Raw genomic sequence first — 15,867 nt, 5'->3', positions numbered from 1 at the left:
AGACAAAAAACGAAATGTAAACATAATTAAAAATGGTAATTCTACACTGTATTTCCTTAAAGGCACAAACAAAGTGGCTAACTAACGCATCCAAAAATGGACCTCTAAGAACAAAAAGTAGAGAAATGAGTGAGTTTCACGCTCTTAACACCTAATGATACCCTTATATGTCCTTGTAATAGGTTACTCAGTTTCTTGTCTGAATGCATGTTTACTAATTAACTATTCCATGTCGAAGGTATTCAATATAGATCGGCGAAGACGTTTCAACTTTTTATGGTCCTAAGTAAGAAATGATTTTGCTACATTCCAGTCTGAAAGCATAACAGCAGTATAAACATATCATTTAAAAGCAATAATTTTTAATTTTTATTTACTTCTTTACATAGGTGATAGTGTGAACTTTCACGTAATAAGACCTTTTTACCCGACTGCCAAGGAAGGGTTATGTTTTTCGCGCGTATCTTGTATGTTTGTCTTTCTTTATTTGATCCGATCTAACAAACGGGTGGATCAATTTCAACAGTTAAGGTGTCATTATATTTGTTTCAATAACCCGAGTGTCCTTAGATAGGTGTTAGTAAAAAAAAATCAAAATGGCGGATTTTTGGCGCGAAATAGTAACACATTTAAAAAAAGAAGTTAACCGAACCTATCGAGTAGGGTATCAAATGAAAGGAAATTAAACGGAGATTATAAAAACATATTTGTATATATATAAAACAGCAAGGTGACTGACTGACTGACTAACTAAATGACTTTTTCATTTTTCAGAAATCAACGTACAGCCTAAATTAAGGACCTTACAGTTGTGAAATTTTGCACATAGGTTCTCTATATGGCCTTTTGGAAATTCTACCCTTAAGAGGGTAAAATAGGGGAAAACAGTTTTTTTGAAATTCTTTAATTTTGAAGCAACTACTATAAAATTTTATATTTGGCTTTCTGGATAAGAACAAGGACGCACTAATTTATCCCCCTCCAAAAAATCAACCCCTTAGAGGGTAAAATAAGGGTTAAAAGTTCATTTGAACAATCGTCAATTTTGAGGCAAACACTGAAATTTTGTATCAGGCTTGTTAGATAATAATAATGAAATTCTACCTCTAACGAGGTAAAATAATGACGAAAACTTTGATTTAATGAAGTTACATATTTTATAGACCGTAAATGGTGGATTTTTTCGCGAAATAGTAACACGTTTTAAAAAAAGTTAACCAAACCTATCAAGTAGGGTGTCAAAATAACGGAAATTAAGATGAGATTACATATACATTATATATCTTATATATAAAATTCTCGTGTTACTTACCGTACTCCTCCGAAACGACTTCACCGATTTTCACCTAATTTTATATACATGTTCAGTAGGTCTGAGAATCGGCCACTATCTATTTTTTTTACCCCTAAGTGATAAGGGTTGTTCACCCTTAACATTGTTTTATTTTTATGGGAACACAACGTTTTCCGGGTCAGCTAGTACATATATACTCGAATATACACATCGAGATGACTGTCTGACTAAATGAGTGAGTTGCTGTGCCAGAGATCAACGCAAAGGAAAACCGCTGAACTTAAGCGTGCTGGAATTTTACACATAGGTTCTTTATATAGCGTAAATGAGCACTACGAAGATAAAATAGGATAATATTGTTTGAACATCTTTTGTTTTTGAAGCCTACTATGCCTACTATGAAACTTTGTATTTGGCTTTCTAGATAAAAATAATGAAATGCCTATTTCACCGCTTTTGGAAACTCTACTTCAACCTTTTTGGTGCAGTCGGGTTTTTGATTTTTTTAATTAATTCCATTTTTAATTAATTTTATTGACTTTGGACTAATTCATTAATCCTCCATTAATTACATAAAATCATCATACACGACCTAATCATGTAAATAATCTATATATATAAAAGAAAGTCGTGTTAGTTACTCCACTTATAACTCAAGAACGGCTGAACCGATTTAGCTGAAAATTGGTAGGGAGGTAGTTTAGAGCCAGGAGAAGGACATAGGATACTTTTTATCCCGTTCGACCACGTTTCCTTGAAGTCATTTTATAACTCAAGAACGGTTGAACCGATTTAGCTGAAAATTGGTAAAGAGGTAGATTAGAACCAGGAAACGGACATAGGATACTTTTTATCCCGTTCGACCGCGTTTCCGTGAAGTCATTTAATAACTCAAGAACGGCTGAACCGATTTGACTGAAAATTAATCGCGAGGTAGCTTAGAAGCAGGAAAAGGACATATGATACTTTTTATCCCGTTCGACCGCGTTTCCTTGAAGTCATTTTATAACTCAACAACGGCTGAACCAATTTGACTGAAAATTGGTGGAGAGGTAGCTTAGAACCAGGAGACGGACATAGGATACTTTTTATCCTGTTCGACCGCGTTTCCGTGAATAAATAAGAGTTGAAAGTTTGTATTAAAGTCCCCCAGTTTTGATGCAAATCTATATGAAAATTGATATGTGGGATTTCGATAGAAAGTAATTAAATATCTATTTTACGATATTTGCAAAATCAACCCTTAAGTTGGTTAAGTAGGGGTTGGAATTTTATTTTAAAATCCGTTAATTTCGAAGCAAAGACTGTAAAAATTTGCATTTGGCTTTAGAAGACACTTCGTTTAGAAGTCGGCAGATTTTGAAGCAAAGTCTATGAAAATTGGAATTTAGCTTTTTGATTCAAAATAATAGAACACATTTTTCACCGTTTTTGGAAAATCAACCCTTAGGGTCGTTTAATCGGGTATGGAACTTTAATTTAATATCCGTTAATTTGGAGCACTAAGAAAATTATCATAAGACATAATGAAGCATCTGAGTCACTGTTTGTTTTTTTAGATCAACCCTTAAGACTGTTATAAACCGCCTTTCTATTTACACACCTGTTTCAGCATTTTTAGCTATTCAACAACCCGATTAGAGTACTATAAGTAAATAAACTTTCTTTAAAAAAAACCGTTATTGAAGTTATAGGTACTTCTTTTCGCGTGTTTGTAAAAAAAAATAACAAAAAATACAACCGACTTCTATGTCACTACAAAGTAAAAAATAATTCGAACGAAATATATTGAGCGCCGACTTCAGAAATATGTACTAAACCAACATTTATTTGAATTATTTTTTACTATGTAGTGACATAGAAGTCGGTTGTATTTTTTGTTAAAATTTTTTTTACCCTTTTTAGTGATGACATAATAACATTTATATTAATACAATATAAAATTGTATAAACGTGATCATGAATTAAGGTAAGGTCTGAATTTACATTGATTGGAACCGCCCGCTCGCAGGGCGCTGCGCCCTGCCCGCTTAGTTTTATATTGTCTTATGTGTTCCAACCTAACCTAACTAAATAGTCAATGATGAACTGGCTTTGCAATTTCATTAGAACTTACACCAAATATCTTCAAACACAACTCAAATATCCCCAGCGGTTGAGGAGTTACATATTTTGTCTCCGAGCCACATTATCAGACCCTTAAATAGTCAATGATGAACTGACTTTGTAATTTCATACAATAAAAACATACATACCTACAATAAAAAATAACACAATAAAAAAAGAATTATTAAAATCGGTTCACTAACGGCGGAGTAATTCGTGTACATACATAAAAAAAGATACCGGCCGAATTGATAACCATTAACCACCTCCTTTTTGAAGTCGGTAAAAAAATAACAGAGTGCAGAGAGGTAGAGTGAATTTTATTTAATTGTATTTTTTATTTTCCTGTTCTCCTGTGGCCATTTCCAAATATTTACCAGTAGTTTATGGACATAACACATAAATTACACGAGTGAAACCACGAGGTACAGATAGTCACTCATAATTAAGTGGTACGAAGTTCACCGGGTCATCTAGTATAAAATAAAAAATAGAAACAAATAACTCGACCTTAATTATTTACAATAAGCGTTAACGTCTAACAAGATTTATCCCATTTAGAACATCAATAATTTTACAATGAAATGTAATAATCATATTTGTAATATTGATATGTAATGGAACCCATAAAGAAAATAAATACATTTGATTATGGACAACAAATAAATGCAATGTTGCAATTCTATTTTAGCAATATTTCTCCAAGAGTTCTGGAGGACCAATCCTCGCCTCTGCTTTAATTCGATAATTCATTGCTTATATTTAGTAATCAACCTTCAAACAACTAGAATATTTATTGTTTTATAACGATTCAGTAGCAGGAACATAAAATGTAACGTTTTCTGAAAACTATGTCAGCCGTATCAGGGCATGAACATTACGTGCTTACATTACTGGTGTAAATCTACACCTTTTCTATAATATCGGTATCCTATTACTGGCAGTAAGTACCGGTGACCTAACTACTTAACTAAGAACACAAAGAATTCTCTTTGTAACTTACGATATTATATATTGTTTTTACGTTTAGTGAATGTGTTTAAACAAAGTGAAATCATACGAATCAAGCAATCTATTTTACGTATCGTGACTACTACAAAGCAAATTTTAATTTAGACTTCCTACAAAATATTATCATAATAGAACATAGGTAGGTACACAAAATTTGTTCATAATAAAACAATAGTGCTTACCAACCAACGATATAATGTTCCTTATAAGATTTCAATCGCCCTGACGTTTTTATTCTTACAAGCTTTCTTTCCGCCCATTTATTTTCTTAGAACATAATTATTTTCGCTTAAGGTAAAGGTAAACGGAAATTATTAAACGGTAAGTTTATAGATTGACTAATAAGATGTCGTTTTATGGAAACTGTTGACACAAACTAGAAAGTAATTGTAGGATCTACTTACATTTGTCGTTAGCTGAGTGGTTAGGGTGTGCACTTTTTCTTTAGCGTCAGCGAGCTCTCTTCGAAGTTTTCGTACCTAAACAAAATTTCGGTTAGATTAAAAAAAAATGTATTTTAAGTTCAAACAAGTTATTTATTTAAGTAAACTGATATTCTGCGAGTCTATTATACTCAAAATCTGTCTTTTATGCGTTTTTTAATACTCATGTTATAATTCTAACATCTGACATTTTCGAGTTTGTCAGTTTACGTATCCGACATTGTCAGGAACGCACATGAGTTTTCTGTTAGGCGGTTATCCGCTTGTTAAAATTAATTCATGTATTTTAACAGTATTCAATTCTATAGTTACTCACTTCATGTGCCTGTCGTTCTTCGGAACCGGCGCCGGCCGCCAGAGATGAAGCCGTCGACACCAGCGATGCAGTGGAACCATGAACTGCGCGTAAAGAACACAATAAGTTACTTCTATATTAATATTAAAATAACTATATCTTATACGAAAAAAACATGGACAAATATTGACTGAACACTTTCAATGTCGTGATACTTATTCACACCACACCACCAACTATTCTTTTACTGCCAAAAAGTTGAGATTTCAGGGTAAAAATTAAAATACAAAAATTTACCCTAGAGACAGATCCGAAACATCGTTGACGGATGTACAGCGTAGACCTTATAAGGGAGCAATTAACACTGGGTCTTACCATCATCATTCTTTTTAGGGTAGTGATGTGAATGCCGCGGCGTGTGCATGACGTTAGCGGGCTGGTGCGTTGGGCTCAGCGCTGAGCGCGGCGAAGGAGACGGTGGCTCTGACACTCCATAGTTTAGACCTGGCACAAAAATGTAAGTTATAATTACGTTTAACTATCTTGCTATTTTTTCAGCGTGTAAACTGGTTACCGGGTTAATAAAATTTCACAATTCATCATTTACATCTTTATCTAGCCAATAACTTAAACAACTAACACCTAAAATCAACAGCTCAGCTTGTACAGATATAATTCTATAGTGGAGACATGTATTGTAAAACAGTTTACAGATGGTTCACGGCACATAATCGGCAGTAATTAAATTGTTGCTTTTCCAGCATAGAAAAACTACACTTTATCTATTCCAAAACTCTAACATTAAACTAGTTGTGGCATGAACTACCTCTCAAGATAAACTGAAGGTCCCTTGCCCTTGAATTACCTTGCCCTCCTGGTCCATATTGCACTGGTAAACAATAATATGGCTCATAGTCACTCTCCGACGACCTTTGTAGCATTGATGGATACAGCTTTTCTGATTTAGTAGACCTGCAACGATCAACTCGATATAGTAACATGTTCAATATAAAAAGTACCTACTTTAGCAGTCTTTAAATATCAGCAAAGATATTATGTCTAGATTTCATGTCAAAAAAATTTTAATATAAAAAGACATATTTATTATTATTTCTATATTCGTGGCAAATACGTTACAATAAGCTACACATTATGCTGTTATTATTAAGACATGTGAACGTGTGCGTAAATATTTAGCCCACATAAAGCGAATAGCGTGAAATCACGACTGTATTTTTACCACTTTCGTAAGAGTGATTATCCCTCTAGACATATTATATCCTTGCATGACACAAAGAAAATAAACAGCAGACGGATGACAAAAGCCTTACAAAAAAACTTACACTGCTAAATAATAATTTAGTAGACGTCAGTAAATAATAAAAAAAAGACTAATCACGGCGCGGATAAGAGCAAATAATTGTGCATGTAATTGAAACATCGTGACATGTTCCGTTGTATAAAAAGACAATGATAAAAATAAATAAACTTAAACTAGTGTTTTAAAATGACATGAAATTGTATGAAAAAGTATAAAGTATGTATTTGTAGATGTGGATGAAAACGGTTTAAAAATAGAAGCCGTGCCATGTTTAGACCATGCAAAAGTCAAAGTTTGAGTGAAGCGTGCCACCTCGAAGCCAAAACATGAATAAACCTCCAACCTTGTGGCATACCTTGGGAATGTCCTATCTCTGAGGTAGCTAAAAATTAATCAACAATAAGGATTTACATCGTGTTACAAGATAGAGAAATAGTTCTAATAAATATAATAAATAGTAAATAAATAACATACATACAAAACTGGATAAAAGTTAGCTACAGATGGTAAATTAAGATTTAAATCATAGAAGCGCCTTCTAATCGAAAATTACTATTAATTGGTAGGATAAGACAAATAAAAAAATTACATTTCACTGATTGGAACAATATTACTTTTAGTCCACCATACATCGACTAAAATGATAGGATCACCTTTATTTCTATTGACAAGTAAGTTTATGTCTGTCTAGTCCAAATGGAAACCACTGCCTTTATTTTCATAAATAAACAAGGCAATAACTCTACTCCTACATCTGTCATGTAGACCCGTAAAATGATTTTAATTGTCAAAAGTTTTACAATTTAAAGCAGTGATACTGATATTGGACGTACCTCTCTATGATTTAAATCCTTGGTAGAAATGGTGAATAAGGAAAGGTATGGCATTCAAGCACAGTGAATGGACCAATACATTGAGACACGTGATTTACTATTCAACTAAGTTAAGTGAACCTGTAAAATGATCACAGAGTAAAAAGAACCGAAAGAAGTGAACTCAAACCGGAGACGGAGACCCACCTAATGCTGTTGCTTCTGTTTAGTCTGGAGCCCTGCGCGTCTCGGTGCATGATGAGCTTATTGTGTGTGAGTGAGCTGCGGTGGTGTGAGTTAGGGGATGAAGTGTGGTTGTGCGCCTGCGCCGAGTGCAGCGACGTGAGGGACTCCATCGACTCCCCCTCGGACAGGCGGCCGCTTGCCGAGTATGTGTTGCTGAAAGGGGCAAAAGAGATGAGGGGTCATGCTGGCCAGCTGCACTCAATCTAACTCGAATAAATCTACAACTGGCCATCGGAAAAGGACTGCAAAAGCGTGTGACGTATGACATAGATACATGTGAAACACTTTGTGTTAATATATCTCGCAGTAACGCAAAACTGGAGGCAATCACACAAAATGCACACACATTTAGTGAGCATACAAGAATGGTATAGGAATGATACATGATGATTGTTGGTACTGTACAAATATTAATAGGATATTATACATTTTGCATGGAATACAGTTATAGTAACACGGCACTCGCATACTAGAATGGTTGTGTATTTACCTATGCCTCAGCCAGGGTGCGTATGGTATTCCATAATCTGACTTCACTTCGGAATAAGTCTGCGTATCAGATAAGCTTCCATCACTGATCTTCATGCCACCCCTAGGAGTGATTCTGAAATAAAAATAAACTACTTTTAAAATTATTCGAAAGACAAGCAGCGCTACTATATTTTCTAAGCACACCGTAAATAAACTTACAAATATTTATTTACTAAATATCTTTGAAAAAACACCAATTAAATTAAAAATATAATTTCTAAAAAAACCCGGTCATAAATCTGCCGTTTCGCACTAAGAACTGACGATGACTAGTTGGATATTCCCATGAATCTCAAAATATAAGTAAATACGAACTTTTAGGGAAGATAACACTATTTACAAACATGTCATGTTACTCGTGACCAAATATGTATTTTATTAAGTAGATACCAGTTATGTCATACGGATTATGAGTTTATTTTTTATCACTATGAAAGAACTAACTAGAAAGAAAATATCACTAAATTTATTTTATATAAACAAAACATTAATTAGTGACGATTATCAAACTTTAATAAAATGTAGTACAAACTTATCAACAATTTGTCAAGTGCTTATATTTGACGCAAACATCAATAGGCACATCTTGATAAAAGTGTAAATATTAAAAGGGTACACTTACATTATTATATTTTTTTTTTTTTTTTTTTTTTTTTTTATAATATTGGAGTAGCAGACGAGCTTGCAGTCCACCTGATGGTAAGTGGCTACTGCCGCCCATGGACATCTGTAATCAACCCCAGATAAGATTAGATATTCCTACCTAAGGTCAGCCACAGATGCGCTGCTACCCCTGAGGACTAAGCTGGAACGCCTCGGAAAAGTCTGTCTCCCTTACCACACCCTTCAAACCGGAACACAGCAGCGCCCAACACCGCTGTTATTAGGTAGAAATAGGTGTGGCGGTGGTGCCGCCGGAGTCGAACCACAAAGGGTTCTACCACCTTCAAACACCTACACATATATCTCAAATACCTACACATAAGTACATTATAATACGCAAAATTTAAGATGTGTCTGATAAAGCAGGCGTAGTTTGAAAATACAGGCGTGGTGATTCAGGAAATCTCACCATAATAAAAACATAACCAAAATCTTCAAATATAAAAAGATAAATTTGTAAGATATATTACACTTGTATTTAAATATTGGACACTATTATCTTAGGTACCTAATGACTGAAAATATCTATCTATTAATAAACTTTGCCATATTTTATTTATTTATTATTCTTATTTTTAATTTAATTAAAAATATTTTGTTTAACCATAACATTAAAGTCATACCCAAATGATTTCTTGTAAATAATTTGCCGCCGTAAATCCATTCGCATACAACAAACTGTCTGGTTATTTAACTTCAAACGAATGAACATTTAAGAGGAGAGCAAAATTGTTTAATTGATAATGTCATTCGAACAATTGCTTCTCGGCCTGTGTCCAGTATTAGCTGGATATGATATGATACTGTAGTTTTATTGTTGTTCTTCCTACGATGAATTGGATAAGGTTTTGGCACAAATAGTTTTCATAATGATATTATCTATAATCCAACGACGCTTCGAAAGTCGTACATTAAGCGTAGTGTTAACATAAATTAATCGTTAATAAAATTTTATTTTACTTTATTACTTACTTTGACGATTTCAAAACCCGTGTTAATCAAGTGTAGTCCGCGCCAAACTGCTAGTCCGTTCTGAAGTTGTTGCGAGTAGGTGTAGTACTACAATTTGCTTTGGCGACGCGATTCACTTCTATATTCAGTGCGGACTAGCAGTTTTATGCGAACTGTACCGTATGAAATTACCTGTGATGATGGAAGAGCGCGGCAAACTCGTGCGTGCCGGGCTTGGGCAGCGACTGCGAGCCGAGCAGCCGCTCGCGCACCGACGCCGACAGCTGCGCCGCCGCCGTGCCGCCCAGCGAGAACGACTTCGGACCTATACCGTTCTCTGTAAACAATTTAACACATTAATCAGCTATACTTTGATTGAAATGTCAAATTCAGCTAGTTGTCAGTTTCTGTTCACTATCAACCATAGTAAAGCTAAGCATTTTTATTACGTTATTGTGGCGCCATCTCTTGACGAAAGATCGCGACAATATTGTTTATATAGATTTTTTTAGGTTTTTATGAAACCGAAGGAAGGAAAATAATAATAAGTTAATGTTTAAATTAAATTATTATTATTTTCTTTCAATATTCGTTTTTTATGTCCTTCATTATAAAAATGATTTTTTGCATAAAACTGTTTCCTGTTAAAATGGTTATAAGACCATCACAAGAACCCATCACAAAAACAAAAACAAAAAACTATTTTAAATTACATCACATGTAATATTAATTGTTATGGAACCTTTATATCTACAACATGTCCCTTCAACATTTTTTTAACATTATAATAATTAATAATATAATGATTAATGTAATGTAACAGTTTAGTGATACAGATAACATGCACATCATAATGGTTATATGTATGTTATGTCCCACTTACTGTGTATTTGTAAGTCTTGTGTACATGTCTGTGTACCGCCAGACACTTTGACCTTTGTCCGGGGCACCGCCGACACCTGGGCCGTTCTCCCACCTAAAATTAATGTAAGAGATGGGTATGGACAATGATTGTTATTTACAAATGTTGAATAGGTGTATAATGAAATTGTATTAAATGTTAATTGAATATTATTACTAGATTATATTGGGTAAATATATTAGTAGGTATGTATAAATAGTAAGTAAACATGCATTTAAATAATTGCGTATAATAGTTATATAATGTTTAAGGAATTTATATGAGGTTGAAATCGTTCTCATGCATAACTACGAAATTGAAATTACCTCAACAAATCTGCTTTGTTTTAGATATATCAGCTGTGGTGGTTTTTAAAGTCACCTTAGATTTACTGATACATTTCCGGAAAATTATCTCATTAATGCTAACTTTGTACCAGTAAAAACTCCATGGGTTACGGTATTTTTTTTACAGCAGATTTTTTGTATCACTGCAGCTTACCAATATATCAATGTCTATTCATTTGTAAAACAAGAGATATCACCTGCCCCATTAATAATCGTAAAGCAAGTTACAGTATCATTCTTCATATTTTACAAAGAGATGTTGCTCACCATGACCATGTTGGGGCGGTCCGTTCGCAGGCGGGGGTGGTGGCTGAACACCATTCTGTCTCTTCACGTAGCCGAAACTCTGTGGCACTTTCGCCTTGCTCGAGGAACAGCTACCGTTGCCACCACTGGACACACTCGACGGTCGTGATGATGGACCACTTGGAGATTGGAGCTAGAATACGAAACATGTAGGTATATTAATAATGTTATGATCAAACCATTATGAATCGATCTGTGACCAATATATTGGTAAAAGGTACTTTTAAAAGAGTAATATAATAGTTTTATTAAAATAGGGTTTAAAACATACCTGTGCTCCACTTCTTGATGAATGCTGACTAGATGAGTTAGGCGCTGCATACTGAAAGATAATAAATATACGTGTTAATTTCATTATACAAAATGAACTTTTATGTTTATATGAAGGAAACTACTATACATATAACTAAATAATTATAGCGACATCACCAGAATTCTATAGTCGTATTTTAAATTCTTTGTCTTAAAAGAAAAGTGTCATAAATATTATACGGTCATTCTAATAAAAATAAGACTGTGGGGTTAATAGAGTTTCAGTGGTAGCAGCCCATATATAATCATAAAGATCAAATGCTCTTGTTTGGTGCGTCGGTCACCAGAACATAGATGTTGTTGTAGCGGCCATAAATGTCCACATCATATGGACGCCTTAAACTTTCGACCGATGCAGAAGCGCAAAAATATAACCACCTGTGGATGAGGTGCGATCCCAAGTTGTTGAGCAGCTGTAAGCTTCTCTCGCTTGTGATGTTGTGGTGAGTGATGGCCGGTGCGTCTCTCGCCTTTGCGACCGTGCGACGGACTCGGCGGCGCTGGTACGGGCTGGTTCTGTAAAGTATTATATTATTATAAATATCGTCATCAAATTAGCACTTACTCGCTGCTGGTCTGTCGAAGGGAAGAGAATATTTGAAGTAATCACTGTAAAATTTAACAGAACTTTTCACCAATAGTCTACGGCACTGCTACTACAATTATTTCTATAACTATATTATAGTCCTACTGTATTCTGGTTTGAAGGGAGTTCCAATTCCAGCTATTGGTAATCGAAACTCATACTACTAAGGCTACGGCCACTCTGGACTAGGCTCTGGATTCTTATTCAATCCATTAAATATTTTAAACATACAATTTGTGCAAAATGATAAGAATATTAGTTTCAACGTACATTACAATCTGGATTCTTTATAAAATTATTTCTAATTGTGAGAATCCATTATAAGTAAAAATTAAAAGACATAATATAATAATAGACAATAAGACAATGTGTTTATTATAATTATGAAAGTGTATGAATTGCTCACGCTAAAGTTATTCCTCTTTTCATACAGTGATTGTTTTCCTTATAATACCGAAATTAACTTTACATAATTGTTTAAATTATCGTTTAAACGCGCATCGAATATTTAATTTTAATTTATAGTATTAAAAGCGGTCTTATTTGATGTGTTGTTATCTATTTGTTAGTTTAGCACTTCATATATTATCTTCGTACTATGTTATTAATTATCTTGCAATGATACAATACATACGCATTATTGTGGTAAAGAATTCGTAATGTCAGCATTTAAGGAGTATTCGCGCATTTTTCTTAAGGTATTTAAGATATACCTCCATACCTATCACATTAAAGCAGCATATTAATGGCTCATTCGACATCATATTTACCTATTTGCATTGATGGACACGGGCCACACATGAAGAATCGGAGTATGATAGACAAAATAGGGTCAGTGGCAGTCGATAGACTAAACAAACCTTTTAGAACATTATGAGAGTGGGTATTCATGAAATTTGTAGCTTATCTACCTACTCGTACCTACTCGTTTGAAGGTGGTAGAACCCTTTGGTGTTCGATTCCGGCGGCACCACCGCCACACCTATGTTGCTTAATAACAGCAGTAATAGGCGCTGCTGTGTTCCGGTTTGAAGGGTGTGGTAAGGGAGACAGCCTTTTCCGAGGCGTTCCAGCTTAGTCCTCAGGGGTAGCGGCGCATCTGTGGCCGACCTCAGGTAGGAATATCTAATCCTATCTGGGGTTGATTACAGATGTCCATGGGCGGCAGTAGCCACTTACCATCAGGTGGACTGCATGCTCGTCTGCTACTCCTATACTCTAAAAAAAAACTCAACCCATAGACGAGTTTGAAAAATCTAAGGTAACTTCGATTCACACCCACGTATCGAGAAAGACACCAACAATATCCACATCATGTACTCAGTCCATATCCAAATCATTAGTACTTGTATAAATCATGGTATAATCAATTGTCACAGATTAAAAATGAAACGCGTCCAACTGGAAATTATTACGCACTATCACTGTGAAATCATGTTCGTTACAAAGGCAGCTTTGCAAAGCAAGTATTTGCAGTACACCGCGTAATTAGCGCGATATTGCACTCCGAAGCGAAGGCTCTACAACAGAACCACCTATGTTCGCAATATTAAATGTCTGATGCGGTTTCACTGTGAATACAAAGTTATAACGCCAGCTAAACTGGGCCAATTAAAAGTTCGCGTTGAAAGCTCGATCCGTCATCAGTGCTTTAAAGCTTTATCTTTGTTGGTTTAGATATTTAGCCTATTTTCAATGATATAATAATTTTGTTGTGTTAGTAAATTAATTTCATTGCACTTTCAGCTATATATTCCGTATATGACAACTACATAATACCTTTAAGAAGAATTTATGCGAAACCACCAAGAGGATTATATGTCTTTTATCCGACTGTGACCAACGGTTAAATGTACCTATCACCGGCCACAATTATCTAATTAAATACATGTCCTCCGAAGACCGGAAGTGCGTAAGAGCTTTAGTCACTAGCGGTCACCCATCTAGGTTTCACCCACGCCCGCCCGAAATTATGACCTAGCTAGGCTATATTTGTTTTAAAGATGCTAGAACCTTCTGTTCTTCAACTCCGGCAGCACCACGACCACACCTATTTCTGCCTATTAACAGCACTGTTAAGCGTTATTATGTTCTATTTTGAAGTGAGACATACTTTTCCGAGACATTCCAACTTAGTCCTCAGGGTTAGCGGCGCATCTCAGGTGGGAATCCGGTCTTGGCTGATTGCAGATGACTATGCTAATTAACATCAGGTGGAATGAGTGCTTGTCTGCTACTTCCATATAATATATAAAAAATACTTTTAAATAACAACAATTACCAGTGGTGGAGCGCCGACCCCAGGCGAGTCAGTATACTTCTTCCAGGTGGTGTCTTGCCGCGGTACCGGTGGCTGCCGCTCAGTCTGCTGTCCGCAATCCGCCTTGCTGCGAGTTCGTCCAACTACTCTATACACCACGCCACTCCCTCCTTCCATTGCTCTGTTCCGAACGCCACCGCGTCTGTAAATAACAAAGGATATACAGAATTGGATGTGTTTTTCTGTTTTTCAAGTGGAGAATATGGTTCGGAATATAATTCGGAATACTTGTAGTTAGTGGTACTATTTAAAATTAGACAATAGATTTTCTAGCTAATAAGACGCTGACTTACACATACGTTTTGTCGCTAAAAGCCAGCTACAGATATAAAAGGGGTGCCGCGTACAAGAACTACTTTTTTATAATATACATTTTCTAAAATTTGAAGTTCTACTACGTGGCTATTCATTTATTATTTTGCTATTTAGGTAAAAACTAGTCATTTTCGATACTAGCCAATAAGAAGATCCTTATTTGTAATATATCTTCTAATTAATTACAATATATCTCGCAAAGTAATGGTTCTACAAGGGCGTCGACTACATCAATCATTAGGCGGTAGGAAATGCAGCGTTGCATGGCGCCGACCTGAATTAAATATTTACTTTAAACTCCGTTCATAGGTCGACTATTGCATGTTAGGTTAAAATCGATTTATGAATAATATCGAATATAAGAACAACACTTTAAGGAATTCCTTTCCAAACAAGTCTGTATCTTCTTATTAGAAAGATATAAACAATAATGAGGACTATGATATTGTATTTCAATAACATCACGCAACCAGTAAATATCGACATATTATAATTTGCGTAAAGAAAATAATCATTTTGAGTACCTATGTAATAAAATGCCAAAACTTATCCAATAAAACCATTCCATTCCATTAAGTAACGAACAGACAAAGTGCTTGAAGTGAGCAGAAAACGAATAATAGGCTCCATTAAGGATATGGTCGACCCATCCATTAATCGGAATGTTCGATTAATACTTAACGATGTACCAGGACAACATACGTTACAATCAGTGCCTCATACACAATTGCTTTCGACAAATTAAAACTTTTGTCCCTCTCAGTTACGTTATATTTTTATACCCTTCTTTTTTTAGCGTTCGCTGAACCAGGTTTAATAATGAGACCGATAGTTAAAAAAAAAACCTTTTAATAATGAATATTTTCTTTTTTTCGAGGGTAGGCGTCTAAAAGTAAACACAATTTGTTTTTGTGCTCTAACGTTTTTATTAAAATTAAATAGTCTTACTTACAATTAAAAGTTCTTGATGTGTCTGTGACAGTCATCCTACCAGCCAGCACGGATTCCATAAAAAAATCACTTCTTTACACTAATTCTAAAGTCACTTATTTATTATTACATTAACACTGCAGTATGGACTCCCTGCAAGGTTCACTATCTGCCATG

General features: G+C 34.9%; 1 protein-coding gene across 10 annotated transcripts in view; it reads right to left on the bottom strand.

Moving 5' to 3' along the window:
• sick (sickie) overlaps positions 1-15,867 on the bottom strand; it is a 306,579-nt gene that overhangs the window by 59,496 nt on the left and 231,216 nt on the right. For 7 of the 10 annotated variants that reach the window (XM_073080100.1, XM_073080099.1, XM_073080105.1 and 4 more), the window contains 12 exons: positions 14,407-14,587; positions 11,918-12,055; positions 11,499-11,549; positions 11,189-11,360; positions 10,557-10,649; positions 9,866-10,010; positions 8,019-8,132; positions 7,490-7,681; positions 6,015-6,121; positions 5,525-5,653; positions 5,171-5,253; positions 4,816-4,890 (listed from right to left, as the gene is read on the bottom strand). In XM_073080100.1, the coding sequence (XP_072936201.1) occupies positions 4,816-4,890; positions 5,171-5,253; positions 5,525-5,653; positions 6,015-6,121; positions 7,490-7,681; positions 8,019-8,132; positions 9,866-10,010; positions 10,557-10,649; positions 11,189-11,360; positions 11,499-11,549; positions 11,918-12,055; positions 14,407-14,587 (1,480 nt within the window). Of the gene's footprint in view, positions 1-4,815; positions 4,891-5,170; positions 5,254-5,524; positions 5,654-6,014; positions 6,122-6,825; positions 6,853-7,489; positions 7,682-8,018; positions 8,133-9,865; positions 10,011-10,556; positions 10,650-11,188; positions 11,361-11,498; positions 11,550-11,917; positions 12,056-14,406; positions 14,588-15,867 lie in introns of all 10 variants that reach the window. The other 3 variants (XM_073080102.1, XM_073080104.1, XM_073080101.1) reach the window with 3 other exon arrangements.

Source organism: Epargyreus clarus, unplaced genomic scaffold (genome assembly GCF_041222505.1).
Source record: "Epargyreus clarus isolate Ecla_fem2 unplaced genomic scaffold, WU_Ecla_fem_2.2 ptg000014l, whole genome shotgun sequence".
Lineage (NCBI taxonomy): Eukaryota > Metazoa > Arthropoda > Insecta > Lepidoptera > Hesperiidae > Epargyreus > Epargyreus clarus.
The sequence above is the reverse complement of the archived record's forward strand: the minus strand, read 5'-3'. Positions and strand labels throughout refer to the sequence as shown.